Source organism: Manis pentadactyla, chromosome 2, assembly GCF_030020395.1.
Source record: "Manis pentadactyla isolate mManPen7 chromosome 2, mManPen7.hap1, whole genome shotgun sequence".
Classification (NCBI taxonomy): domain Eukaryota; kingdom Metazoa; phylum Chordata; class Mammalia; order Pholidota; family Manidae; genus Manis; species Manis pentadactyla.
This window is the reverse complement of record NC_080020.1, coordinates 233,816,724-233,842,547: the sequence shown is the minus strand read 5'-3', so window position 1 is coordinate 233,842,547 and position 25,824 is coordinate 233,816,724. Positions and strand designations below refer to the sequence as shown.

The window sequence follows — 25,824 nt, the reverse complement described above, 5'->3', positions numbered from 1 at the left end:
ACCCAGGCCCCGACTGGAGGGCAGAGGACAGGAGGGCTGCGCTGTCCTGTAGGAGGAGCACAGAGGCCATGGCTAAGCATCCCCAGCACGGAGTGTGGCTGGTCGGGGTCACACTGTGAGCTGGGGACCAATTTGCCAGGAGGCCAGGTTGCAGTGGTGTGGAGGGTCCCCTGCCCACACGCCCTGTCCTGGGCCAGGACAGAGAAACAGAGGCCAGAGAGACGACAGGGCCGTACGGGGCCGGAGTTCCTGAAAGAAGGAGCCAGGAGCCTGTATGGCAGGGCCTTCTCATGTCATTTTATTTTTAATCTCAAGAGAAAGATGAATTCGTATTAAGGAAACAGAATGATTTTTTAAAAGTGAATCTCTCAACATCCATAAAAGAGTACGAGAAAGCCGGCAGTGACTGGGCAGACGCCAATTCCCGAAACCAGGGGCCACAGCCCCGCGTGGTCTGGAGGACGGTGCCCTTCCCAGCGAGGCGCCGCGGGCAGGAGCTCAGGCGGCACTTACAAACGCGCCCACTAGAGGACGGCAGTGCCAGTTCCCAGAGGGGCGTCTGCGGTGGGAACGCACTGCCTCCAAAGAGCCGCTCTGCAGAGCCAGCCAGGGCGTCAGCACGGGGCTAGAGCAAGATGTGGTACTTCAGCGCCCTGGGCACCCGGTTGATGACGAGCCTCCCGTCGTAACTCAGGGAGGCAAACAGCCAGGGGTCGGCTGAGGACCAGTCCACAGCGTAGACGCTGTCCTCGTGCTCCTCATAGGTGGCAATGACGCTGTCCTGCGGGGGCTCCTGGCTCCTGCAAGGCACCAGAGACACGCGTGAGCGAGGCGGGCGGGCCTGCACGGGCCGGCAGCAGAGAGCCCGCCTGGTCTTCGCATGTGTGCAGCGAGGGAGTCACCGTGGCCTGCGGGGGGCGGAGGGGCTGCCCCGCAGGGGCACACACACCATGCCACACCCAGAAACACTGTGCTTCTTCAGCTTCGTGACAGGGGGCGCCTGGGGGGACCAAGGAGGGCGTCCTTGGTTCGGGGGACAGGGACCGGGCCACGTGACGAGGGACATCAGGGCAAAAAGGACCCTGGGGATAGCCAGGGAAGCCCCTGAGGAGAGGGCTGGGCTGGGCAGTATCGAGCTGTGGAAAGCAGGACGCCCCACCGAGCCGGGCAGGAAGGCGCCTGCTGGTCCCGGCCCCGGGCTGCCTGGTGCCCTCATTTAGGGCTCTCCCATGCCGCCTCCTTTTAGGCTTGAACTAGGGCTTTCCCTCCCTAGGAACCAGACCGGACGACGCTCCCCCACGTGGCTCCGTGTGAACTGAGGAGCACAGGCCTTCCTGTCTGAGCTGATGGGCCGGCACAGGCCTCCAGTCTGGGCACCGGCCGGCACTGTCTTCCCATTTCACCAAGAATGTCTACCCGGTTCACATAGTAGCTCTCACTGCCCCTGGACTCTCCCCGGGGCCCCACCCTGTGTGCCCCCATCGGCACTAACGCATCACCCAGCCTGGCCTTCCTGGGAAGCACCCCTGCTGGGGGTCAGCTGATACTATTACAAACGACAGGTAAAAACCTCTCCTGGATCTAGTAAGTCATGCTCAAGCCATGGAAGCAGGGCTGCAGGAGCTCATGGGCCACCAGCGTGGGTGTCAGCGCCCCGGAGTCTGCCTGCCACCACGCACCCTCTTTCCTGCTGCTCCTCTGAGCCGCCCACATGGAGACCGTGCAACCACGATCACACGGCACCGACACAGGGGCCGGCCGGCACGCTCCCTGCTCGGCTGTGAGCAGAGGGGACAGCGAAGAGCACAAATGGCTGAGAATGGTGAGCACCGAGGGAACCCAGCAGTGGTGCTCCCGGTGTGTCTCTGAGCACCAGGACAGGAAAACAGCTGTCAGGAGATGGAGAGCAGATGACCGCTGTGCCAAGGCTCAAATACAGAGACCCTCCCACAGAGGAATTTCAGGCTAAGCTCCAGCAGGTGGGAGTCAGACAACAGAACAGCGTGAAGATCCTCAAAGCAGAACCGCAAACCCCTATCGTACTTTAGGGCCCAAACCATTCGACCACACAGGGCTTTACGTCCCAGCCTCCTTCTGCTGGAATCCAGGGGGCGTGACTCTGTGGCAGCATCTGACCCGAGCTCACTCACAACACAGGAGGCAGCTGCCACACTCAGGAATGAATCGCCAAAAAACAAGAGGCATCTCCTTTTAACACCCACATTGCTGACAAGAGACGGGTCGCTCCTGGCATCTTTCTCCTGCGCAGAGAAGCCAGGGCACCCTGCCCTGCCCTGCCCTGCCCTGGCCAGGAGTGTGGCCCGCAGGAGTCCTGATTCCCCGCGAGCCATGGGAGCGTGGGCCTCTCGGTGGAGAGAGGACGCCAGGGCAAATGCAGTCAGGACTGGGAAACACCGTGGCGAAGTGGTTTTGAAAATACACGGCTGAGATGGTGGCGTTGTAAAATGCGCATCGGGGTTTACCGCATCCCGTAAGGGTCTCGGAGGGACAGAGGGCGGGGGGACAGCGCCAGGTCTGGGGAAGGAGCTGGCCCCGAGTCCCCACCCTGCCATCGGCTGCGAGGGCCAGTGAGCAGCACACACCGCACGTCCCAGGTCCGTGAGCACAGACACCAGAACCCCCCGACAGGGTGACAAGTGGGGTCAGTGCAGGTTAGTTCCCACTACCACTGAGCTTTAAGGGCCACAGCCGTCTTTGAAACCCCATGGCCGGCGTTCTGTAAGTTCAAGCTAAAGGCCCGGGACACATGCATATTTTGGGTGTTGGCCGACCCTGAGCAGTGCCAACCCCCGCCTCGGGCTCTCATGGCTCCAGAGCTGCAGCCCCGTGGCCTGCGCGGGCCCAGAGCTGCCGCGGGAGGGGCGCCAGGCCACGGAGTGTGCTCACTTCTCTTCCGGGTGGCGCTCCTCCTGGTCACTGAGGTCATCGTCGTCCACCAGGTGGCCAAAGGGCTCCGAGGAGATGGACACCATGTTGGACAGGATGACTCTGCTGTCGCTGCTGCCAGTGAGGACGAGCTGGTCGTGTGAGTGGTTGTAGCGCACGTTCCACACCCTGGGGGGGCGAGAGACGGTCCTGATGCCACTCGGCCCCGGGTGGACAGTGGGTGGTGTGGAGACCGCCACGCGGCGATGCCATGGCACGGGGTCTGATAGCGGGCAGTCTCCGGTAGGCGGCTGGCCTACTGTGCACCTCCCCAAGCCCTCCTGAGACCCCAGCAGAGACCAGGGCTGGGCAGCCCGGCCCACAGGGAGAGGCGGGCAGACTGCCCAACATCCCTGACAGGCTTTCCAAGGTGCTGAGGCCAAAAGCTGCCCCGGAGGCAAAACGGCCCAGAGATCACCTGCTACAGGGAGCCAAGCCCCGGAGCGGCATCCCAGGAACAGGCCACGTGGCCCAGGAACAGTGCTCTGGGTCAGGCCACTAGGCCGTTCCCTTCGGTAGACAACCCTACAGGGGGCTTGGTGAGCGGCGCTGACTCACCATGTGAGGCGTCTGCAGGCTCCGGGCAGCAGAGAGGCCAGGACAGCCCACACACAAAGGCCTGAGAGGACAGGCCTTTCTCCTCGGACTGCATGAAGGACAGCTACTGACCGTACTTGTCGAAACTGAACACTAGCATTGCAGCTCTTAAGGCTTTCTGACGCAGAGATAACATTGCCCCTGACAAGTAACTTACAGAGCCAGAGATGTGGAGCACAGAAAGCCGGCTACCTGCCACCCGAGAGCGGACACCAGGGGGCAGCTGGCTTCTTACTCTTCCAAATGTCTCCTCTGAATGCACACACATGCGCACACACACACACGAGCATGTGCACACACAGGCACAAGCATGCAGAGGACACATGAACCCAGGCACACGTGCGCACATACACATGCACACATGTGTGTGCACACATATGAGCACATACACATGTGCATATACACGTGCACACAATGGACACACATACAGTTACTTGAATGAAAACTGGCTCATACTATGCACCCTGTTCTATGACTTGATCTCTTCCACTTACTTAGCAAAAAGCACCCACCATGTGGTAAAAATTCAAATATTTTAGGAAAAAGGCCTGACCCTGGGTACTGTCCACGTCCATACCCCTCCCTCCCTCCCACAGCAGCATGACCCCACTGCATGGAGGCCACGGAGTGACCTGACTAATCCCCTCCTGAAGGGCCCCTGGGCGGCTTCCAGCTTCCCTGCACTGCAAACAATGCCAGGGAAGCATCTATGCACATATATTTTTGCATATTTGAATTGGCACTATTTTAAGAGAAAACGGAATCTAATGTTTTTCTTCTTTTTCTATGTTATAAATCACAAACATTTAGACTTGGAATTAGTGTTTCTTTAGGAAAAATGAAGCTGGGCTAATGGAACGATTCACGGCAGCACAAACCAAGCTGGTCTGTGCTCTCCAAACAGTACGGTAATCAGTGCAATAGATCAATTCCCGCCCAAACCAGCACGCGGAGAAGCCACTACCAGTGGGAGTGCTCCTCGAGGGTCCTCACAGGCTCGGTGACGTTGCGGGTGTCCCAGAACTTCACCTTGCAGTCGTCGCCGCAGCTGGCGAGGTAGTACTGCTTGTTGGGGTTGACGTCCAGGTCCCGCACCAGCTGCCCGTGGGCGTTCTCTATGCAGTACACCTGACTGAGGAGCAGACCGGGCACCCGGAACAAAGGGGTCATGACAAGCCAGCTCCCTGGAACCCACAGAAGCCCGGCCCTGGGGACCTCACAGCCCCTCGGCATCTGGGCTGGCATCTGCTCAACAGGGCTGGGCTCGGGCACCAGGAGTGGCCGCAGACGCCCGGGAGCCTGGCAGCCACCCCCATGCCTCTCACACTGACGCAGGCTGCCAGTTCTCAGGGGTGCGTCTGAGCCTCCGCGTACAGTGAAAGCAACACTGGTTTGTCAGAAATGTGATCCGGTATCCTGGGAATGAGAGCAAGCCAGAGCAGCTGCGCCTGGGAGGCAGAGACAGACGTGTGGACAGACACCCGACAGATGTCTGCAGGAGGTGATGAGGACGAAAAGGAAAGGACGGGCGGGGTAGGACGCCAAGGAGCTGGTGGTGGGAAACAGGAAAAAGGGAGGAAAAGGGAGAAGCCACAGCAACGAGAAAGGGCAGCATGTGCTACGGCTGGGCCGGGCCAGACCCCGCCCGCCCACACCACCTGGAGGCCAAGGCCACAGGCACCACGTCGTTGCCCCGAGCAACGCAGGTGGGGCCGCAATCAGACCCACACTGCTTAGGGTGCACGTGCACACACATGCACACAAGTGCACACGCACACAGATGCCTACCCACTGCCCCAGATTGCCCCTCCCGGGGTGTGAAATCAGGTATCCTGTCTGTTACGACTCCTGTGATGTCACAAACCCAAAACAGAGGAGCAGCCACTGGAGATGCTGCACAGTGGCTGGAGGCAAGAGGCCTGTCTCCCGGTCACACTAGCCAGGCCCCTGGTGGGCCTGCAGCCCAGACAGCGAGCCACCCTCTGCGTCTCCTCCCGGGGCTGGACTGGCTCTCGCACACACTCCTTTGCCCCGTGCCCTGCATGGCATCCCAGGGGCTTTCTGCATCCTATGGCTCTCTCCACGGAACTCAGGACCGCTGCCCAGGGACTGCTTCTCTGCTCTCCAAAGCAGGTAAGCACTGTCCTTCTCATCTCTTTCTCCCATGTTAGATTTTCTGGCTCTCAACCACTTTTAAATCTTGAGCTGGTTTTTATATCCTGCATCTTTCCAGTATCTTAACATTTTTCCCTAAAACAAGATAACCCCAAACCTTAAGGTCTTCTAAGTGAAACAGACAAATGTATAGAATTAAAAATCTGGCTGGGTCCTAAGGCACTGGGTGGACAGTCAATGTGCAGGGGAAGAATAAGGGCTTTACTACATGGTCTGGGGGTGGTGATTTTAATACAGAAGCACAATGTGCTCCAGAAGAAACATAAGCACTCTGGGTAAATAAAAACCGAAGCTGTTTGCAAAAGGAGAAGGAGCCGTGGCTCCCCTGGGCTGCTCAGCACCCAGAGAGGCGACCCGGATGAGGCGTTTGGACAGGACGCCATCACCTGAACCCACATCTCTTATCTTTGTTTTGGGGTCTGTAATGTGGGTCTTGGAGTTTCCTGTCTTTAGATACAGAAATTCCTCCCATCCTTCATAGAACAATGGAAACAGAGGAAAGATGGCCACGGACCTGGAGGATGGACTCCAGTCAGGACATGCATCTGGCCATGGAACCGCGAACCCTCTGTACAGACACGCACACACTGACAAAGTGACAACTGATTATTAATTAGCCCTTGAGTGTTCAGAGGGACCGAGAACTGAACTTAAAGTCGTGCCCACACCCTTGAAGGCAGCACAGGCAGCTCTGTGACATCCATCTTTGCAGCTTAGGGATAGATTATGGTGTGCTGAGGGGATAAACTATATCTTAAAAAAGATCGCACAGGTTCCCGTTGCCATGACAACAGATGTGTGCACCATCACTTCTCAGCCTATCAAAGCCACACCTGAACAGAAAAATCGCTCTTGTTTGTTCCATTAGAGCAGCTGGCTGTTGCACACAATGACTTAAATGACAAACTGCAGTTGCCGAGAGGTGTGTATCTTGAAGGCACATACGTGGTCACAGACAACCCCACAAACCTAACCTGAGGACCACAACTGTCCACCTGCAGTTGCTGATCATGGAGACTGACACCCAGTGGTCACCACCTCATTCGTGAGGTGCACAAATGCCTGATTTACTTTCATTATAAACCACCACACTGACGGGATCTGCACGCGGGACAATCCCGGCCGGCTGAGGAGGGGCGTGACCCCGGCCGTGGCCATGCCCGCCCACATGGGGGTGAGGCCAGGACTTTCGCAGCCACAGGCCCCCAGATACGTCTGACTCAGACCCATGCCCCTCAGGGGTGCAGCAGGGGCAGACGGAGGGGGCGCTCGCGTGTCCACAGCCCTGCGCCGGTCACTGACCTCATGCTCCGCGTGTCCCACCCACGCACGGCTGTGTCGTTCGCCGTGGCCACCTGAGTACAGCTGTGATGAGGGCTCCACCGTCCCGCAGTGAACTTCAGTTGTCCCTTCCCTTCCAGGGACGCCGAACTGGCCAGCTGGTAATTTGGTGGTTTTCAAAGGAACAAGAAAGAAAAGTAATTTGAACTCTTTTCAGAAAATTTAAGAGGATATCCTGTGCTCACAGAACACTCTTGAAAATAATCATTGAAAATAATTAGGAAGCTCTACCTTTGCTTCCTTCCCTTAAAAGGCAAGAATGTTTGAACCTTATTTGGAAAAAACCTGAAAACTGAGTGCAGCAAGAAATAGACAGCATATTAATAGACTCTATTAAATAGGACTTCTAAGTGTGTGATTAGAGATAATCTGCTCAAACTCAAAGTCAACAATACAAAATAACTCCAACATCTGGTTCCCACAAAGAGACAAGGCAAGTGAGGTCCACACACAGTCCCAGACGACAAGAGGACACAGATCTACAGCCTCATAAGGCGCTGGTCTCCATGCACATCCCCTCCCCATCTCTGGACTGAAGGTCACTAAACCCTTCACAACAGCTAATGACCGAGGCCTTGAAAGTCCACGGGGACTGTCTGTGGGGCTGAAACCCCATCTTCCATAAGACAGAGGGGTACCAGCAGAGAGCCTAGGGGAGCGTCCTCCCCACCTGCCCACCCACTAGCCTGCCTGGGATTTTAGGCACAAAGACACATCACACTGCCTGCACTGTTAGTCCCATGTGGGGTTGAACACTTACCCACACAGTGACTTCTAAAGCAGGGAGAGCGCTTTAAGTCTGTGTCCATGCTCTCTGCCACACATCCCCCCAGGGTACAAAAGCCACCATTACTTAACTCATTTTAGTGTGAACACCAGACCCACTTTGTGGAGCCCTCGGAGCGGGGGCCCAGAGACAGGTCGCCACAGCTCAGGACTGGGGCCTGGGAGATGTTTAGAGGAGTCGCTGGGGTCAGTGACCGTCCTGGGTCCCACGGCCCCATATCAGTGCTTTATGGGACCCCATAGTGGGGTCAGTGTGAGCACCCACACTCGAGATGGACCGGCCTGGGAGAGCCCCAAAGAGCAGGCGATCGGCGTGGGGGATCTCGCTAGAACTTGGGGAGAACACCCACATCTTCCCCAGGGAGACTGGCCCAGGTTGACATTGGCGAAGTTTTTAAAAACAACGTCTCCCCGTGAATCCCCGTCATTCTAGTGACCACTGAAGTAAGGTCGCCCACCTAGGACACACTGGCCAGCTGAGCAGGAGAAGCATTTCACCTTTCTTCTGGATGGGTGCTCAACTTGTCCCAGGAAATCTTTCTCCAAGAAATTCAATTTTCCTGCCTTGATTTAACCTATCACATGATGGTGAGTCTCTAGTCCCAGCCACAGCGTGGCCTTGTGAACCCCCACAGGACCGAGGGATGAGGCTGAGAAGGCAGGAAGGGTGGCAGGTGTGTCTGCAGAGGGAGCCCTGGGCGCAGGGATGGCAGTGCCCTGTGTGTCCAGAGCAGAATGTCGGCGTCGCCAAGGACACACAGACAGTGTCCCCAAGGACAGGGTGTACCCAGGCAGTCAAAACTGATGCTCCCTGCAGGCCTCCACGTGGACACCGCTACCTCACACCTTCCTGGGTTTCTGGGGAGCCCTCCTGAGCGCCCCGCCCAGCTCCCCTGGGCACAGCCCCCTGCCCACCCCCACCCTACACCTTCATCCCCACAGGAAGTCAGAGGAGGCCAGAGCTCACCTCCTGGGAAACACCGGGCTTTCGTCTCATCACATCCCAGCTACAGCTCCCGCTCTGCCCTTGTCTAGGGCAAGTGCCACCTGCTGACCCTTTGCCCAGATGAAGGGCCATTTCTGTTCTGTGCAGGAAGCACACGTCGCAGTCCTTCTTGTCAGGGACACTGTGCCAGGCAATGGTGGTAACAGGTGAAACAGGAAAATCACTACAACACAGAGTTGGAAGGAAAGCAGAGGCCCGGGGCCCAGGGGACCCAGAAGGGGTCGTACCCAAGCCACTGGAGGCCAGGGAGGCCCCCAGGGCACAGCCATCATGTGAGACAGGCAGGGCTCGGGTGCACCTAGAATCCGGAAAGGCAGAACCGGCAGTGGGGGTGGAACGGGGACAGGGCGAGAGCCCAGCCCTTCAGGGTGAGAGGGAGCAGAGGCCAGGCGGGACGAGAGAAGGATAGAGCACCCACAGGAACAGGAAGGAGGCGGCAGCCCAGAGCCCTTGGTGCAGAGCCAGACCTGAGCTAGCAGCACAACTGGACGAGAGAAACCTGGGGTGTCCCAGAGCGCCCCAGGAGCAACACGCTCCAGGGACCAGGCTCCTCACCTTTCCCTGTTACCCTCCGCATGGCATCTTCACAGCCACCCGTGGGTGGGCCGGTGTGCCCAGAGCACCTGCTTGACACCCCTGAGCAGGCAGCCACGGAAGACCAAGTGGACCCTCAGATAAACCCCAAACTTCCTGGAGGATGTCAACCACCAGGTCAGACGCCCACCAGGACCTGCCAGGAGTGGCCAAGTTGGGGTGACAAAGAACAGGGGCTGTGGGGGTGGGCAATAGCGAGGGGAGGCTCAGCGCCAAGGCGGGGGGTGGAGGGGCTCTGCCCTATTTCGCTATCTTTGCAGCCTAAGAAATTCAGGGCAGGTACAGGGTGTGATTATTGTCCGTCGGCACATGGAGAGCATGCAGCACAGTGACCACAGAGAACCTGAACCCAGGCCACTCGGCGGAGGAAGGCTTGGTCGCTGCGCAGAACTCAGGGGACAACGCAGGGAAGGGGGCCACCACCCCGTCACCACCACAAAGCCACAGAGGAGGAGGAAATGGCGGTGGGAACTTGGCGACAGGGACCCAGGTGCTAGGCCACCAGGAATGGCAGGTGAGAGCCCACGTGGGAGGAGGCCAAGGAAACCTTCCCAACAGCAGTGGCGGGGCACAGCATCCCCAAGAGGAAGAACAGGAGCAGCAGCACCTCACTCACTGCAAATGGCTCTGAAACCCACGTCCCTGGGGACATGGTCAGGCCACTGTCGGCTTCAGCTTTTGGGTTCTCTGTTTTAACCGCCACACGACAATATGAACTAAAAAGTATTTTTGTGATATCATTTTTATGAAGAAAAACTAGTCAAACGATTTTTTACAGGTGCTATTTCAGTTTTCTGAAAACCTAGTTAAGTAAGATAAATAAGCAGGCATACGAAAGGGTTGGAAATATTTTCTAATCAACATTCAGTGTTCTAATTAATTTTCTTTTACACAAATTGATTCATTGTCAAATTCTTCAGAAAGATAAAAACGCCAGGTCACATCTTTAGCAGGCCGGTGATGTAAGTCCAGCGGAGTGAATTCTCAGAGGGGCTGCGGGCAGCACCCCGAAGCCAGCGGGCGGGCAGGTCGCAGCCCCGCGCAGAGCAGCAGCTGAAGCCTCGGCAGAAGCACGCCGGCCCCACGTGCTCTGCGTTCACAGCCACGTCTGGCCCCGTGGGGGCTGCTTGGGGTGGGGGTTAGGTCAGCAAGACTGAGAAGCCCAGTCTGTTTCTAAGGCCCACATGGAAAAGAAAACGGGATTCTGGGCTCCAGCTTATGATTAGTCCAGATTTCTGAACCCAGTTAGTTAGTTCATTAACCCACAAGCCAACCAGCGGCAGCTATGCAGCCCCTGCATCCTAAGCAGCCCCCGCCACACTGATGCTGTGGGACAGGGACGGGGCGAGGGAGACAGGCAGACATGGCCAGCCTGCCTCACGCCCGCCACCAGCTGCAGACGCACGTGCACCCAACCACAGGGGCACTTCACTTAGGCAGCAGCGCCACCAGCCTGGTCACCACGGCCGCACACTCACATCCCAGCTCAGTCACCGTGGTCATGCGCTACACACATTACATCTCCACTTTACAGACAAGGAAACTGAGGCAGAGATTAAATACTTGTACAATAACAATACCAGCCAACATGTGGCAAGGCCAGGGTACAAGACAACGCTGCAGGTTTACAGAGATTCCAGAAAGCAGAACCGAGGCAGCTGGGCAACTTCTGGGACTCAAGTTGGGCTTTTAAGGCCAAGAGAACTTGAGCTGGGCAGCAACGGGAAACCTGCCTGGACGGGGTGCACGCCGGGAGCCGACGAACCGAACAGGAGGGTGGCAGAGGACTGAGCACTCGGGTCCCTGAGCTGAGGGACAGCACGGAGAAGGCAGAGCTTGTGACAATCAAGCCACGAGCACACGGCGGCAGGAGAGCCCGGGGCAGTGGCACCCTGGTCTCCACTGCCTGCGTGACGCCCTCCCCTGGGTAAAAGGCCTCTAACCAACAGGTTTCCTCAGTGCTAAGGGGCATCGTGAGCAGACTATGGGGTCTGACGTCTGTCTCGCTGGCTTCGATGAAGCAAGTTACTGCACTGCAGAGGCCCATGCAGCCGGGAACTGAGGGCGGCCTCTGGCCAACAGCCCAGGAGCCCAGGCCCTCGGTCCAGACTGTCACAGCCCCACCTGCGGGCTTGGGAGCAGACCCTCTCCCGCAGCCCTCGGATGGGACCCCAGCCCTGGGAGGGACGTGACACGTGCCCAGCTGCAGATTCCTGATCACCCACACGGAAACAGTGTGGCAGCAAACGTGGGCTGTGTGAGCAGCTCCCTTTGAGGTCACTTGTTAGCTAGCAACAGGCAGCTGATGCCTGAAGTCGCCAGCGGGAGGAGGAGACCTTGAGGGGCCCAGCAGCTCAGAGGCGGGCCGGACTAGCCCCTCACTTCACAACCGGGAAAACCAAAGCCCAGCTCTGACTCCTCTGCCCCTCCGCAGGGGCGGCCAAGGCAGGAAAAACCCCATGCCCACGGGCGCGGAGAGGCCGGCAAGGTGACTTCAAGTAGAAGCCCAAAAGAGGCTTCACCATCAGCTTCTGAGGTCTACTCAGGGCGGCCAGCGTGGTGTGAGTTCTCACACTGGTCGGTCACAGCTGTCAGGCTCCTGGTGATGGGGACAGAGCTCCCGGGGGTGCAGCGCACACAGCCAGGTGTTCTCCAGCAGTAAAGAGCAGCAGTCAGTGCTCCCCAGCCCAGAAGGGATGGCTAACGGCACGCCCACGAGGCCTCTGAGGGCACGTAACTAATGCCAGAACACGAGCAGACCACCGGAACGCACCACCACCACCACGGTGTGCGCAGCCCTTCAGGAAGGGTCTCCCCGTAGCATCTCCAAAGACAAAAGCTGCACTGGCTGCAAACAAGACCCGGAACTGCTGGGGCCCAGATGGTTGGCGGAGCACAGGACATGAGACACACGTGCGGGCACCACCGAGGGAACAGGTCCAGCTTAGAACAGCGAGCACCGCCTTTCCACCTGCTTTGGGGGAATGACGCGAAGAACAGCAGCTTTGTGGCTCTCCGGGCAGAAGGCATGCGCACCCCACAAACGCGAGGCCCAGGTCTGTCTGAGCCCCTGACTGCCGGGCCAGAGGAGCCTGTTCATGCAGCCTGTTCCCCTTGCCAGTGACTGGCTTGGGCATGGACATGCAGTTGTGTCTGAAAAGGGGACAGAGGGATTCACAAGAAATACTTCCTTGGCAAATAAAGGGAGATGCAGGGAGGAAATCCTTCTCTTTGTTGATGTTTGTGGGCATCTGGATGCAGTGGCTGGAACCGCTGCAGTCACCCTGCAGCCATGATGGGACATGGCAGCAACGTGGGGATATGGCAGAGCAGGAACAGCCTACGTAGTTGGGTTCTTGATGCTGCTGAGACTCTGAATTAACCAACCCTGGAGTTACTACTTCATTTCCACGCTTCTCGTTCCAAGTCACTTCTCAGGCCCTGCAGGAAAACGCATCTGCCCGACAGACCTATGATCCCTGTTTCAGATGTGACACCGACAGGGGGTCCCAGCAGCCGCGGGAACACCCCGTGCCTCTCTCTGGCTGTGCACTCCAGCCCCAGCTTTGAGCACGAAGCCCTGAGGTAGAATCCCAGGCCTGCTTCCTAGTCAGTGACCTCTTGGTCACTCATGGCCCAGCGTCCCTCCCAACACACACTTGGAGGAGGGAGGGAAAGGCCGCTGTGGCTGCCTGGAGGCCGGGCGGGAGTCAGAACTGACAGGGGAGCGGTGGACTTGGTACGGCCGCCTCGAGCCACGGGAGCAGGAGGAGGAAGAGGGGTCGGGGGCTTGCCTGGCAGGGCACCTGGATGGCGGGAGTGGGGCGCGGGGCTGGGAGAAGGGCAGAGGCAGGCCCCATGATGACTGCCCAGGGTCACAGGGTGCCACCCTGTCTGCCCAGGGTCTGTCTCTGGCAGGGGCAGAGGGTTTGGAGAACAGCCCCCTGGAAACCAGTCTCCCTGAGTCCAGGAAATGCACATGGGGCCTTATGCACCAGCACCAACAAGGGAGTTTGAGGTTGTTTAGAATTTATTTTTAGTTTATTTCAACCAGTTTACTTCATCCTCTATTTGTAGGAAGAACAGAACTAAAAGGTTTTCCCCTTCGCTGCCCCCAAACGCAAATGCTATCTGTGGAAAAAACGAGTGTCCTGCACCCTTAATTGGGCTCAGGTGGCCCCACATCTGAGAGGGGAAAGGTCGTGAGGGCCCGTTTACATTTTCTGATCAGGCTGGACTGGAATACACTACGTACTGCTGTCCACCAGCTGGACACTGGTGACCTGCAGGGAGAGAGATCTGACAGCGGGCCCCTCGCAGAGGGAGAGCCAGCCTTTTAGGAAGAAGAAGGAGCCTGAGGCCTGGGGCACCGTGACCATCAGAGCACCTGGGGCTCCCTGGTGAACTGCCACAATCACTTGCTGACTTTGAGGAAAGTAATTTAATTACGAAGTAAACACAGATGGATCTTTGGTATCTCAGTGTCTCCGCCTGCACCCCTGCCTATGCACTGGGAGCCTGGCTGGACCCGGCCCTCATTCACTGTCCAGTTGGGGGACCGTGGATTCCAGCCACTCCCTCCCTCCATCCACCCAGCTAGCCAACAGGTACGTGCTGCCCGCTTGCCTTGGACACTGAGGACTGGATAGGCCCAGAAACTTGCCCAAAGTCACACTGTGAGTGAGTGGCAGGAACAGGACCCGATTCTGAAGCCTGGGATGCTGCCTCAGCCCCAGAGGACTGCCAGCACCCAGCATCTTCCCCGCACGCCTCTGTCACCCCCATAACCTTCCCTTTAGCCACCGGCCCATGTCTGTCCCAGCCCACCATTCCAGCAAAACCTGAAAATTTAAACCAAAGGCATCATCCTTACACTACTACTGTAGCTGGACAGCAACCCGCAATGCAGGGGCTGTGTCTCTGTTCAAAGCTGCAGCCCCTGGACACAGTGGGCATCAAAACTTGGTGCTGACAGCCAGCACCCATCGGCAGTCCCCAGGTTTACCAGCTGCTTTTTCTTAAATACACTTAATTATCTCATGTATTGCTTACTCTTCATTACCAGAAGGAAGTCTTTTAAGAGCTTGGGGAACAAACGCTTACTTGCCAGACCTCAGCACCTCATCCATTTTGTATTTAGTGATTTTTTTCCAAAATCTAACTGGAAGATCAAGAAATACTAGTTGTCATCAATATTTACAAAATCAAAAGATGTATGTGATTATTATACTCTAAGATGTGCAACTCAGTTACTAAACTTCATGTTTTTAAAGATCATGGCTTAAAAAAAAAAAGATATCCTAAAACTAAGTTCAAATGACTGTTGTGTGAAAGTGTATCTAAAGGTTCTATTTATTTTAATGATGCAGACAATGCTCGAAATATTTTGGATTGCCTTTTTACGAGTCTCACAGGAAAATCGGTTTTCTTGGAGCTTTAACATGTTTTCCACTAATGAGTTTTGGGAGGGTTAGTTAACTATCTTACTTACTAGATTTGTTCCAAATAACTTTTGATCAAAATCTGCTCTCACACAGCAAAATGTTACTGACCATCCAGGATGCTCAGATCCTGGGCCACAAGGTCAGGAGAAGGGCAAACAGGGTGCACGGTGCACAGGAGGCCCTCAAGAAACGCCACTGGGGAGCACAGGCAGAACCAGGCCCAACCGCAGTCCCCATCTCACCCGGGCCGCTGGCTCCTTGAGGCTGGCTCTGGCTCATCTGTCAGGTGAGGGGTCACATCCTGGTCCTGAGGTCTGTGTCTTTGTTTAAACAGACTATTTTAAAATTATCAGGGTGGCAACTGACTGGAACACTTGTGGGCCGTTGTTACATGGCGCAGCATGCCGCAGGGTCATGAGGAAGCCTGGAGGAGCCCTCGGCACCCCTTGAGAACTGGCTGCAGTCACCTGCCGAGGGACGACACACAGGCCAGGCATCTGGCATGGCAGGACTTTCCTGACCGGCGTGAAGGAGCTGCCAGGTTACCAAAGGTCTTCAGGCTTCGTACCACAGGAAGGGGTGGAGGCAGGCCCACTGACCGGCAAGCGCGCCCTGCAGTAGGTGCTGAGCAGGGCGGACAGGAGCTCTCTGTGCCGTCCCTGAATTTTGCTGTGAACCTAAAACTGCTCTAAAAAGTAAAGCCTATTAAAGCAAATGAAAAATGTTTGCTCTGTGGAAGACTCTGTTACATCACTGAAAACACGGTGAGAGTGGAGAGCCGATGTCAGCACACTGCTTGCACAGCCCAGGGACAGGGCTAGTGGGGGAGGAGGTGCCCCCTCCTTCAGGGCCGGCGCCCAGAGGCTGACCCTTCTGCCCAGGGCCATCTGCTCAGAGCCACAGCTGCCAGGAGGTAAGGAAGAGGACAGAGACGGGCCCGGCCCCGCAACAATCTGACCCCGCAGGCATTGGTGATCCGGACCCAGATGCGAGAAGGTGCTCCCAGGCAAGCTCACTGGCCAGCAGTCAGGCTGCAGGCAGACCAAGGCCAATGTCTGAACCCAGCCCCTCTGCCTCTGGACTCCAGGGTCTGCCTCTAGATGAGCTAGCAGGCAGCCTTCTTTCCTCTGGGCCACACTGGCAGAACAGGGAAGCAGAGAGCCAGGTGGGGCCACAGCCTGCTGGCAAGGGGTGATGGACAGCCTGCACATGAGGAAGGGGCAGCATGGGGACCCCAGGCCAAGCAGGGTGCAGGCCGGGCCTCAACTCGGCCCACGTCCTAAGAGTGGCCAGTGCTGGCCTGGTGCTCTCTTTGCCCCCAGACAACAAACACGTTTTATACTTTTGTGCACAAGGGACCCAGCTGCAGTGGCGTTTAATGATTTCCCTGTTGCTGCTGGATTTGATCCTCCTGGGGCACATTTTATCCTTGGGTTAGAAAATTGATGAAAAGCACCATGTCCTTGGTGCCTACTCTCCTCCTGCAGATGGTGCGCGGTCTGTGAGCACCTTCAGGCCCACCCTGCACACAACCTCGAGCTTCTCAGCCAGCGCAGGGCCTGAAGACTGCCGGTGCCAGCCCTCGGGCAGCCTTCCTTCCTCCTGTGCTGCAGCTCACGCACCTTGAAAGGAGCTGTTTATTTCCACAGCCAGTGAAAGCTGCCAGAACCTAGAGATGAGTGAGCACACATCGGAACAGGGGGGCAGCCCCTCTGCCTTCATCGGGGTCCAAGACCCCCCAGAACCTCCCCCTCTAAATGTCCCCTGGGCTCTGCTAATGATTATAAATGGCAGAGAACCTCCAATTTAATTGCAAAAGGTAATGATGCAGTGAGCATAAGATTAGATTCACCACAGAAGGCAATATCCTCAAACAATAAAAAAAAAAATTGAGGAGCTGAGAGTGAAGGAGGCCAGAATCGATAGGGAGGTGTGGGTATGAGATCCCACAGCAGAGGGCTGCCCCGGGATCTTGACAGAACTGCTGACAGTACATAAAAAGAGGGGAGAGAAAACAAAATTGGTCTCTGCAGAAAATAAGTCACAGATTAATCACCCACCATAAAAGCATTTGGAGACGGCTGAGGCCTGGGAAGTGTCTACACTTTGATCACAGGAAGGATGCCAGGCTGGGCAAGGACAGCTGCTGAATTCCAATGCCTGTGACTCAAGGGCAGCCTCCTGGCCGGCCTTCTCCTGCTGAGCAGAGAAGCGTGGCCCCTGCTCACCCCAGGGCTCGACATCCGCAGGCCTGCCTCGAGGCCTGGCATCTCAACAGGAGCGTATTTTCCCTCTCCGGCTACATAGGAACACCCTCCTGAAGTCAAGCTGGAGAAGGGGACAGGAGAGGGCTCACCCTGGGCTGGACCCAGACTCCCCAGCAAGCCCCACAGAAGGTGGGACCAGCAGGGCCCCAGGGAACAACCCTACGCATGAAGTTCCTTCAGGTTTCCTGTTTAATCCAGAAAGTTTGGGTAAAATTTGCATTCTACTCCATGATAGAGAGATATGTCTTTTTTTTTTTAATTTTAATGAAAATAGTAATCTTTTTCCTTAAATACTAGATAAACGTTACCAAAATAGGCCAACTCTTACCTTTACATCGAAGACTACAAGACACCCTTCTGACCAGACCTGTGACACTGTGGGCAGGGAGCCTCATTACCACCTGGCATCTCTGCCACGTACTGATAACGGGAAGTCACTATTTGTGCCATCCCTGCAAGCCAGCGGCTGACGAAAGGATTCTTTAATATTAGAAAGGGCCATGTGGGAAAAAGCTACAAGAGCATCATAGGAACAAACAAATACAAGACCCCCGGGCACCACCAAGGAAATCCACACCCAGGCCTGGTTCCAACCCCGCCCTGACCGCAGCTGCGCGGCCCCTGACTTTATCGCTCCCAACTCCTCATTTCTCTCTAAAGTTGTTTTGATATAAACAAATGCAATTAAGTTATAAATGCATGTAAAAATCACATTTTAAGAAAAGTTTAAGGAATCAAATATGGAAAAGAATATAAGCAATCAGAACACTGAACTCTATGAAAGACCACGCATCCCAAGCCGTGGATATCTGAAAGCAAAACTGGCTCCAAAGAAAGTCAGTCTGAGTATTAAAGCATCTGAGAACGAGCAAGGCCCTGCTGAGAGACCCGACTTCCGCGGGGCACTGGGGAGACCCAGCCGTTCCCTGTCGCTGGCAGCCAAGTGCCCAGGGGGCGTGGGGGCGCCAGGCGGGGCTGGAGATGAGCCACCACCCCACTACCACGCGCACAGGGGCAGCTGAATCCCTAGGGCTGAGCGCACGTGTGCGTGACGGAGGGTTCACGGGAAGGCCGCGAGGTCACTCCCACATCGTGCTCACAACCACACCCACCTGAGAAACGCTAGTCCACACACAAAACTGGCATTTCACGGCTGCCCCTACCTAAAAGGTGATTTTAACCAAACAGACTTTAAGAATCCATTCATTAAAAAGACAATATGTCTGAAACAGAAGAATACGCTTTTGAATATCCCACTGCCTCCTTTGGACGAATCACGGCACAAAAGGGAGCTTTGCCAACTTCCAGGGTTCTGTGTCCCACCTGTACAAGCCCAAAACTCAAACGCTCGCACCAGAAAGAGCCAACCACTCCATTCTTTGACTGATGGTTCAGTCTGTTCATTAGTTCTTTCATGATCAATGTCAAAATACTAAACACATATAAATCAAGTGTATTCTGAGTTCAGCAGAAATATTTAATTAAAAAAAATACAAGAACTATGAGTGTAGCCCTGGTTACTTACCACGGCCTGGCTGGAGCTTTCCTGCAAATCCCACAGCAGGATGTGGTTGTCGGCCAACGAGATGACCTTCGTCCCATCGCCTGTGGGCTCCCACGTGACACTGAAAGAGGGGAACGACCAACATTAACACAGGGGGCCGGGGGTCCACACGAGGCCCCCTCCCTGAGCCCGTGGCCTGTCAGGTAGTGCACATCACAGCAGCTGACAACGCTGCCCGGTGCAGTGTCCGCTCCTGGACGAGGACTGGGCGCGTCCTTCCCCCAGATGCTCGATGTGGGGGTGGGAGGGTGCCTCTGGGAGGCGATTAGGGGGAGGAGAGATCAGGAGGGCAGGGCCTGATGGGCGTGGTGCCCTTGTAGGGCTGGCACCAGGGCCAGCGGGAGAGCACACATGTGCCCTCTCTCGTGTCTCTGTCTCTGTCACGTCTCTGTCTCTCTCTCATGTTTCTCTCTGTCTCTGTCTTTCGCTCACATTGTCTGTGTCCCTGTCTCTCTCTATCTCTGTCTTTCTCTCCTGTGTGTCTCGTCTCTGTCTCTCTCACATGTCTGTCTCTGTCTCTGTCTCTCCCTCACGTGTGTCTCTGCCTCTTTCTCCTCCCCCAGCCCTGCCATGTGAGCACACAGCGAGAAGGTGGCCGTCTGTACACCAGGAAGGGAGGCTCACCAGAAGCCGACGACGCCTGACCCCTGACCCAGACGCCCAGCCTCCAGAACTGCGAGAATCCAGCATTTGTGTCACATGGGCCCCTGGTCGGATGTTCTGTGGTGGTGGCCAAGGTACTGAGACCCGTGCCGCATGTTCGCGGTGCCTGGGGACAGAGAGCTGACTGCTGTGGCCAGGGTGGGCCTGCGGGCCAGGCCGGGAGGCCCAGAGTGGGCGACGCACGGTGGCAGGAGGCCCACGCCTGCTGCGGTGGCTCCCATCCCACCCACGGACAAGGGCAGGGCCACAAGCAGGCAGAGAAAGGGTGTGTGGTCCTGATGGACCCGCTGAGCTGGCCTGGGTCCCTATGTTCCAGCCACTCTGAGCCCTAGAGCCCCATTACCTGAAGCCAAAGCCATCCTAGCTGGCACCACGCATGTCTGAGTGACGAACAGGGGACCCTGGATCACACCACGTGCAGAGAAGCCATGGGGGAATCCAGAACTTCCCAGGTTGGTCACAAATGGATTTCTGTCTTCCCTGACGAGACCTTTAAGGTGCTAAGGAGGAGTATCTCACTACCAGCGGTCCACATGGGGGTCCTGTAGCCACCCACAGAGACCACAGACCCCGTTATAAGCACAGGGCTGCCTGGGTGTCCTCCTCACACCACCGTCCACAGCTGTCAGCAGAGCCACGACTACTTTGAATCTCAACATTAATACAACCCAAACCAGTTTCATCTCATTTATATAGTCCATGGGCTACACACAAAGTTCACAGCCCACAGGTGCATCACTCCTGTAGCAGACAGAGCGCCTCCTGTGGATCTTCTAATAACAATAAAATACTCCCAACTTCCAATAAATAAAATACAACACAATAGCTGAAAGAAGCCAAGACTTTAGGGCTGAAGCCAGCGGCTCCCGTCTTGCTGCGATGCCAGCTGGTGCCAACTCTGAAGACATCCTGAGCAAGGGGACAGACCCCTCGGCTGCTGTTTCCACAGGCAAACTTGGGATGACAAGGCAGGGGACGCAGCCTGGGAAGGGGGTGGGAAGGCGTCCGTGGTCTCGTGCTGGAGGGAGTAGCCCACTTACCACGCCCGACGTGCTCTGTCCGAGTCCGCTTGGGATGCCTAACACCACACCTGGGCTTGGACAGCTAGAGGTGGGGGGCCCAGGCTCAGGGTGCGACCTGGTCAGGCTCTGCGAGGACCCGCTCCTGGCTCACGGTCAGTGTCTACTCACTGTGTGCTTACATGGGGAGGGACCGGGAAGCCTGTGGGTCCCCTAAATCAGGGCACTAATCCTACCACGGAAGCTCCTTTCTCAGATCTAAGCACCATCAACTGGGGATCAGCATTTCAACATATGAATTAGGCGGTGTAAGTCCAGGCAGAGGAAATCCAGGGGCAAAATACTTCTAATAACCAAAATTAGTCAAAGGGAGAAATAAAGCTTAAAACCTGTTTATTGCTTACAAACTGCAGTCCAGCAAGCAAGCAGGCCAGCCCCTCCCTTTAAACTCTCAGGTTCAGACACGCCCTCGGTTGCCCAGGTAATTACCCACTGACACAGAGATGAACTTCTCTCCACCCCGAGGATATGCAAATGCACTAAAGCCAGACCAGATAATCTGGAAATGTTACAATTTTACCCACAGCGGGGACACAAAACGCAGTCCACACACTAAACATTAGGGGTGTTGCATTTAGAATGATTCATGAGCTCTTGATGAGACCTTGTTTAATCAACGCACCACCCCCACAACACACACACACACACACATACACACACACACACACACACACACACTCATGCTGGGATGAGGACCCTGTGTGGCCATGGAGATAAGTACTGACAGTGGCTGCCAGCATGTTATCAAGACCATAGTCTCATCATTACACAGGTACCAGGCATTTTCAACAAAAACTCCAGAAAGCCAGAGATTCCCAGGTAGCTGACAAATCACAGCAAGAGAATTAGCGGGTTCGATGCCAAGACTGGCTACCTAATTATGAAGCAAAGTTGGCAGCTCGCAGGTCACCACCTCTCCCCACAAACCACTGTTATGGCACACGAAGACGAGTCCAGGACCCCTTCTTTGACCTGGAACATTTAGCGATGGCTTCCCTAGCCAGCAGACAGGCTTCTGGAGAGCAGAGCCAATGTACAGTCTCTCACATCCCCAACAAGTGACCAGCAACATGGGGTGCGTGGCACTCAATTAGTAGGTGCACTTTATTAACAAGAGCAGTTAATTAACACTGGTTCATGAGTTCTAAGGAAGGGTGAAGACCTCCAGGTAAGAGAGGAGATGCAGCATTAAAAAATGAAACCATTTTAAGTCCATTTAGTTATTGCAAGTACCTTACAGTCAGAAAATGGCCAAAACCCTAAAATGAGAGATGGCTGCAAAGGCCTCCGAGCAGCCAGACGCCCAGCGGAGCTCAACGGGCTGACATCTGCTCCGCATCCCAGTGTCCCTCCGGCCCTTACTCCGTGTCCCCTCACAGCTTCCATCACCAGAGTGCCAACATACTCCACTCTCTGGGCCCTGTGTCTACAGGAACAGCACTGCAGGCCAGGCGCGGGCAGGGCAGGGGTGCGGGAAGCAGGGATGCAGAGCACCGGGTAGGCTGCAGCGGACAGGAGGACGAGGGCGGAGGGCGGGGGCGGCAGGAAGGCCCAGGGAGCCACACTTTCACCTGGCGCGCCAGAAACCCGGGCACTGCCATGGAGTGAGCAGCTCTGCTCCTGATCACGGCCAGCAAACACTGGCATATGCTCAGTGTGCACTAATTAAAAGGGAGTAAATGTTTTAGAAAATTCTGCCCAATATGGCAATCTTTTAAAAATTCTGACATTTAACTTCAGCACACCTCAGTGATAGAGAAAATTCAAATTATTGAAAAGGGCAGCCCTCAGGATTTCAGTTAGCTAAGTTTTAAATATAGTCAAAATTTCAAAAACAGAACTGAGTTAGTCTCATAAAAAAACTGCAAATCAATCTGCATTACATGCACAGATGCAAGGGGCCCAAGCACCCTCCACGGAACACGACTCCGATGCTTCTAGCATGTTTTGTGGCAGATACCCCAACACTGAGCATCACAGAATGCCCTCCAGAGGCAAAACCCCGCACACCAGCAGTGGAACAGCCCCCACAGGCCACCCCCAAGCCCTCCCAGGCTGCCATCCAACACAACACTACACCTCCAGGGAGAGACTGAGACATTCCCTCTCTCCACTCCTAGGCAGTGGACTGCTTGCACTTCTGAGCAATACCAGAGACTCTGGGGCATTAGGAGCAGTGGACAGCCCCCCACGCACTCCTCGGCATCTACAGGGACAGATCTGCATACACACAGGATAGCTCGTACGCTCTGGGGCATCTACGGGGACAGGTCTGCGTACACACAGGACGGCCCCGGGTGCTTAGGGGCATCTACGGGGACAGGTGCGCATACACACAGGATGGGCCCGGGCGCTCCTGGGCGTCTATGATATGGGTTGGGTAGGTGGCAAATCAATGCCAAGAGCCCATGAAAACTCATTTCCTAGTGGCCCTCATTTCTTTTCGTTTAGCAAGACACCTTCATACACATTTGCATAAGCATCGGTTCCAAAGATGTAGGGAATCCAAACTGAGTCACGTGTGCCCTCCAGAAACCACATCAAACAGCAAGGAGAGGCCACAAGGAGGCAGCATGCCTCCCCAGGACCCGCCATGGCTCCCGCACCTCTTCTCCGGCTGAGAGAGAACGGGTCACCTCAGCCTCGTGGTGTTCCGGGAGTGGAGGAAAGGAGTGAGGGGCAGAAAGGGGTTTTCTTCAGGAAACTGGCTCCGTGTTCCAGCCATTCTCTCCTCACCCAACAGGTCTGCTGTCTGCCTTTGTATGGGCTAAGGGACATGTTTTTGAGAGAAAGCTTGTGTTTCTCTGTAATGTTATCAGAGGAAACAATCAAATGAGCTTCAAGTGGCCATTGAAGCACCTTTTATACCTAAAAAGGAAAAATATAAAACAATTCAAAAGGAAGCAAGGGGAAGCTTTAGGAACATAGGAGGCATGCTCACTTGCTTTAGAAAAGAGCATGGCTTCGAGTTCTTGCAAGTGAAGCTTTTTAGAATAGCTTCATTTCTTGGGGAACAAAGTCTCCTGCCACTTCTAAAGGTCACGATGAGTATTACAAGGCTGTAATGACTTCCAAGAACACAGAAAAATGGAAGAAAGTGAGTTCTTAGGCAACACCTCACCAACGGCCATTGAACTGAGCCGTGGGCAGCCCTATGTCATCACACAGGCTGAAAGCAAGCGGCCAGGGTGCCGGGTGCACAGGAGGGCTGCTGGTCGGCCTTTGGTGAGACCTGGTGACACACTCATTTAGTGTCTATGAAACCAGCAGACCAAAAAGGTTTTTTCTAGAAAAACTGTCGTAGATGGTATTATATTTTTAGAGGGTAACAGGCAATCCCCTAAAAAATCAGGCTCTGCAATGCCGTTTCTCAGTAGACATAAATATCAAGGCAAAGATGGGAGATTTCCAGGGAGAAAATTCACAAGAATCTGAACTCGAGAACACGAGGACCCAACAATTCCTGCAGTTGGAGGAGAGGCTTATTCTTCTGAATAAGGGCTGGAGCTCCAGGGCTGGAGCTGGGAGGGCAAGTCACTTCAGTGAACGACATCGCTCACAGGCTAGGCTGCAGAGAGGCAGCACCTGCTTCTCGGCCCTTCCTCCAGGGAGCTGGTGCAATCCCCCAGGACAGTCGGACTGCCCCCACACCCGGTCAGCTGCAGCCTGTGCAGGCTGTACCTGGGCCATCATTTGTGTCTGGCTGCCTGGCCAGACCGTAAATTCTCCACAAGCACAGACTCACCTACTGGCAGATGCCAAGCACCCAGCACAGAATCTGACCTGCACAGGAGAGGCATTTGCTAAGCAGGTGTAGAAAAAAACAGTGAATGAAGAATTAAGTATGTTCCTCTTAGTGTGTCCAGTGCATTTTGTAATGCCTGAAAAATAAAGGTGGAAAAAGATCCTGTGTCTCAAGCACATTCAGTGAAGAACGGCTCCCCCGGAACCATTCAGGGGGAGCTTACTACCTAGTGTGGGGAGGACCTCATGACGAAGAGGCCTTGCTTGCTAAGCACCTCCGGCAAGGACTGCTGAAGGCGTGCTTGGGGGCCCTCTGCCCTGTCCTCTCTCTACCTGGCCCTCCAAAACCCACCCACGCCCCCCTCTGAGCAGCAAAATGCACGGCGGCGTCTGTGCCAATGGAACCAAAACTGCACTGGCCAGTGTGGGTCCCCCAGTCCACGTTTAGCCCCAATAGCACCCTGACGCCCAGATGCAACCAACACAACCCTGTGGCACCCCTCACCCCCACCCCATCTTTTCTGTCAATGGTATGCAATTCTCCTAGAAACAAAAACTTTGGAGTAATTTTTTTACATCTCTCTATTATTCTCAGATTCTACATACAAAACCAAGAAAACTTGCTGAATTTCATTTTTAATGTCTCTGGTTCTCTGTTTTTCCTTCAGCATGACCACAGTCTGCCCTTGGCTTCCTGACTTTCTTACAGCCCTGGTGTGGAAATGCGCTCTCTCCAGCCCCTCAGAACAGGCCCAACAGCCAGGGTCAGTCCTGTCCCTATACCTCTGCTGTTCCCTGTTATTAAAGCACAGAAACTTTACAAGGTCTCATTTTATGGAAATGCTACTGAGTTTCAACTCAACTGCCACTTTAACAGGAAGTTAGCTTCAGCAAGGCCACACCAAATGTTTGTGAGCACCTGCATTTGCCAGGTTTACATGGAATATTGTCACGTCCACCCAACTTTATGAACGCACTCACTCAGCTAGGATTCGGACCCTGGCTTTGAGCTGGGCTGCCCAGCAGCTTCTGTTCCTAGCCCTCTGGGGAGTGCTCACTGTCCAGGGACTGGACCACAGTGACCGGAGGATCAGGCCCTGCTGGCAGTCACACGACCCTTTACTGAAGGCGACAGCAGCACAGAGCAGCAGGACCCCCCCCTCCGCAACGCAGTCTCCACTCGGCCGAGCACGGGCATCTTCCTATCAAGTGGCCAGCTCCCTGTGGACTTTCCCAGCCAAGACCCCAAAGTCAGATGCCCCAAATCCTGGGGAGCCACGCATCCGGGACTGCAGACCTGCCGGAACCCCTTCACCTGGGAGAGGGGCTCGCTGCCTTGGGGAGCCGTGGCAGGACCCGGAGCTCTTCAAGAGGTCCTCGGCGGGGGCTGTGTCCACTGAGGGCCATGCCGCCTGCAGGGAGTGGGGCGGGATGGGGTCCCTCACCCTGCACCTCACGGTGCTGGCACGTTTTCAAGGTAAACAGCACTCTGTGAAGCTTTCCTTTCAGTTCTGTGCATATATATTTATGTCTGTGAGGGGGTGTCCGGATGGAAAGTTGCCTCTGTCTATGGGTGGAGTCAAAAGAAATTTGGGGAATGCTGCTTCAGACCATGAAC

The 25,824-nt window shown here is 55.4% G+C and overlaps 1 protein-coding gene across 2 annotated transcripts in view; it reads right to left on the bottom strand.

Moving 5' to 3' along the window:
- Window positions 1–275: 275 nt before the first annotated feature.
- EIPR1 (EARP complex and GARP complex interacting protein 1) overlaps window positions 276–25,824 on the bottom strand; it is a 122,827-nt gene continuing 97,278 nt past the window's right edge. For both annotated transcript variants that reach the window (XM_036881647.2, XM_057497484.1), the window contains exons 5-9: window positions 18,682–18,781; window positions 7,021–7,157; window positions 4,508–4,675; window positions 2,908–3,075; window positions 276–800 (exon numbers count right to left, since the gene is read on the bottom strand). In XM_036881647.2, coding sequence (XP_036737542.1) covers window positions 626–800; window positions 2,908–3,075; window positions 4,508–4,675; window positions 7,021–7,157; window positions 18,682–18,781 — 748 coding nt within the window. In that variant the 3' untranslated portion in view covers window positions 276–625. The remainder of the gene's footprint in view (window positions 801–2,907; window positions 3,076–4,507; window positions 4,676–7,020; window positions 7,158–18,681; window positions 18,782–25,824) is intronic.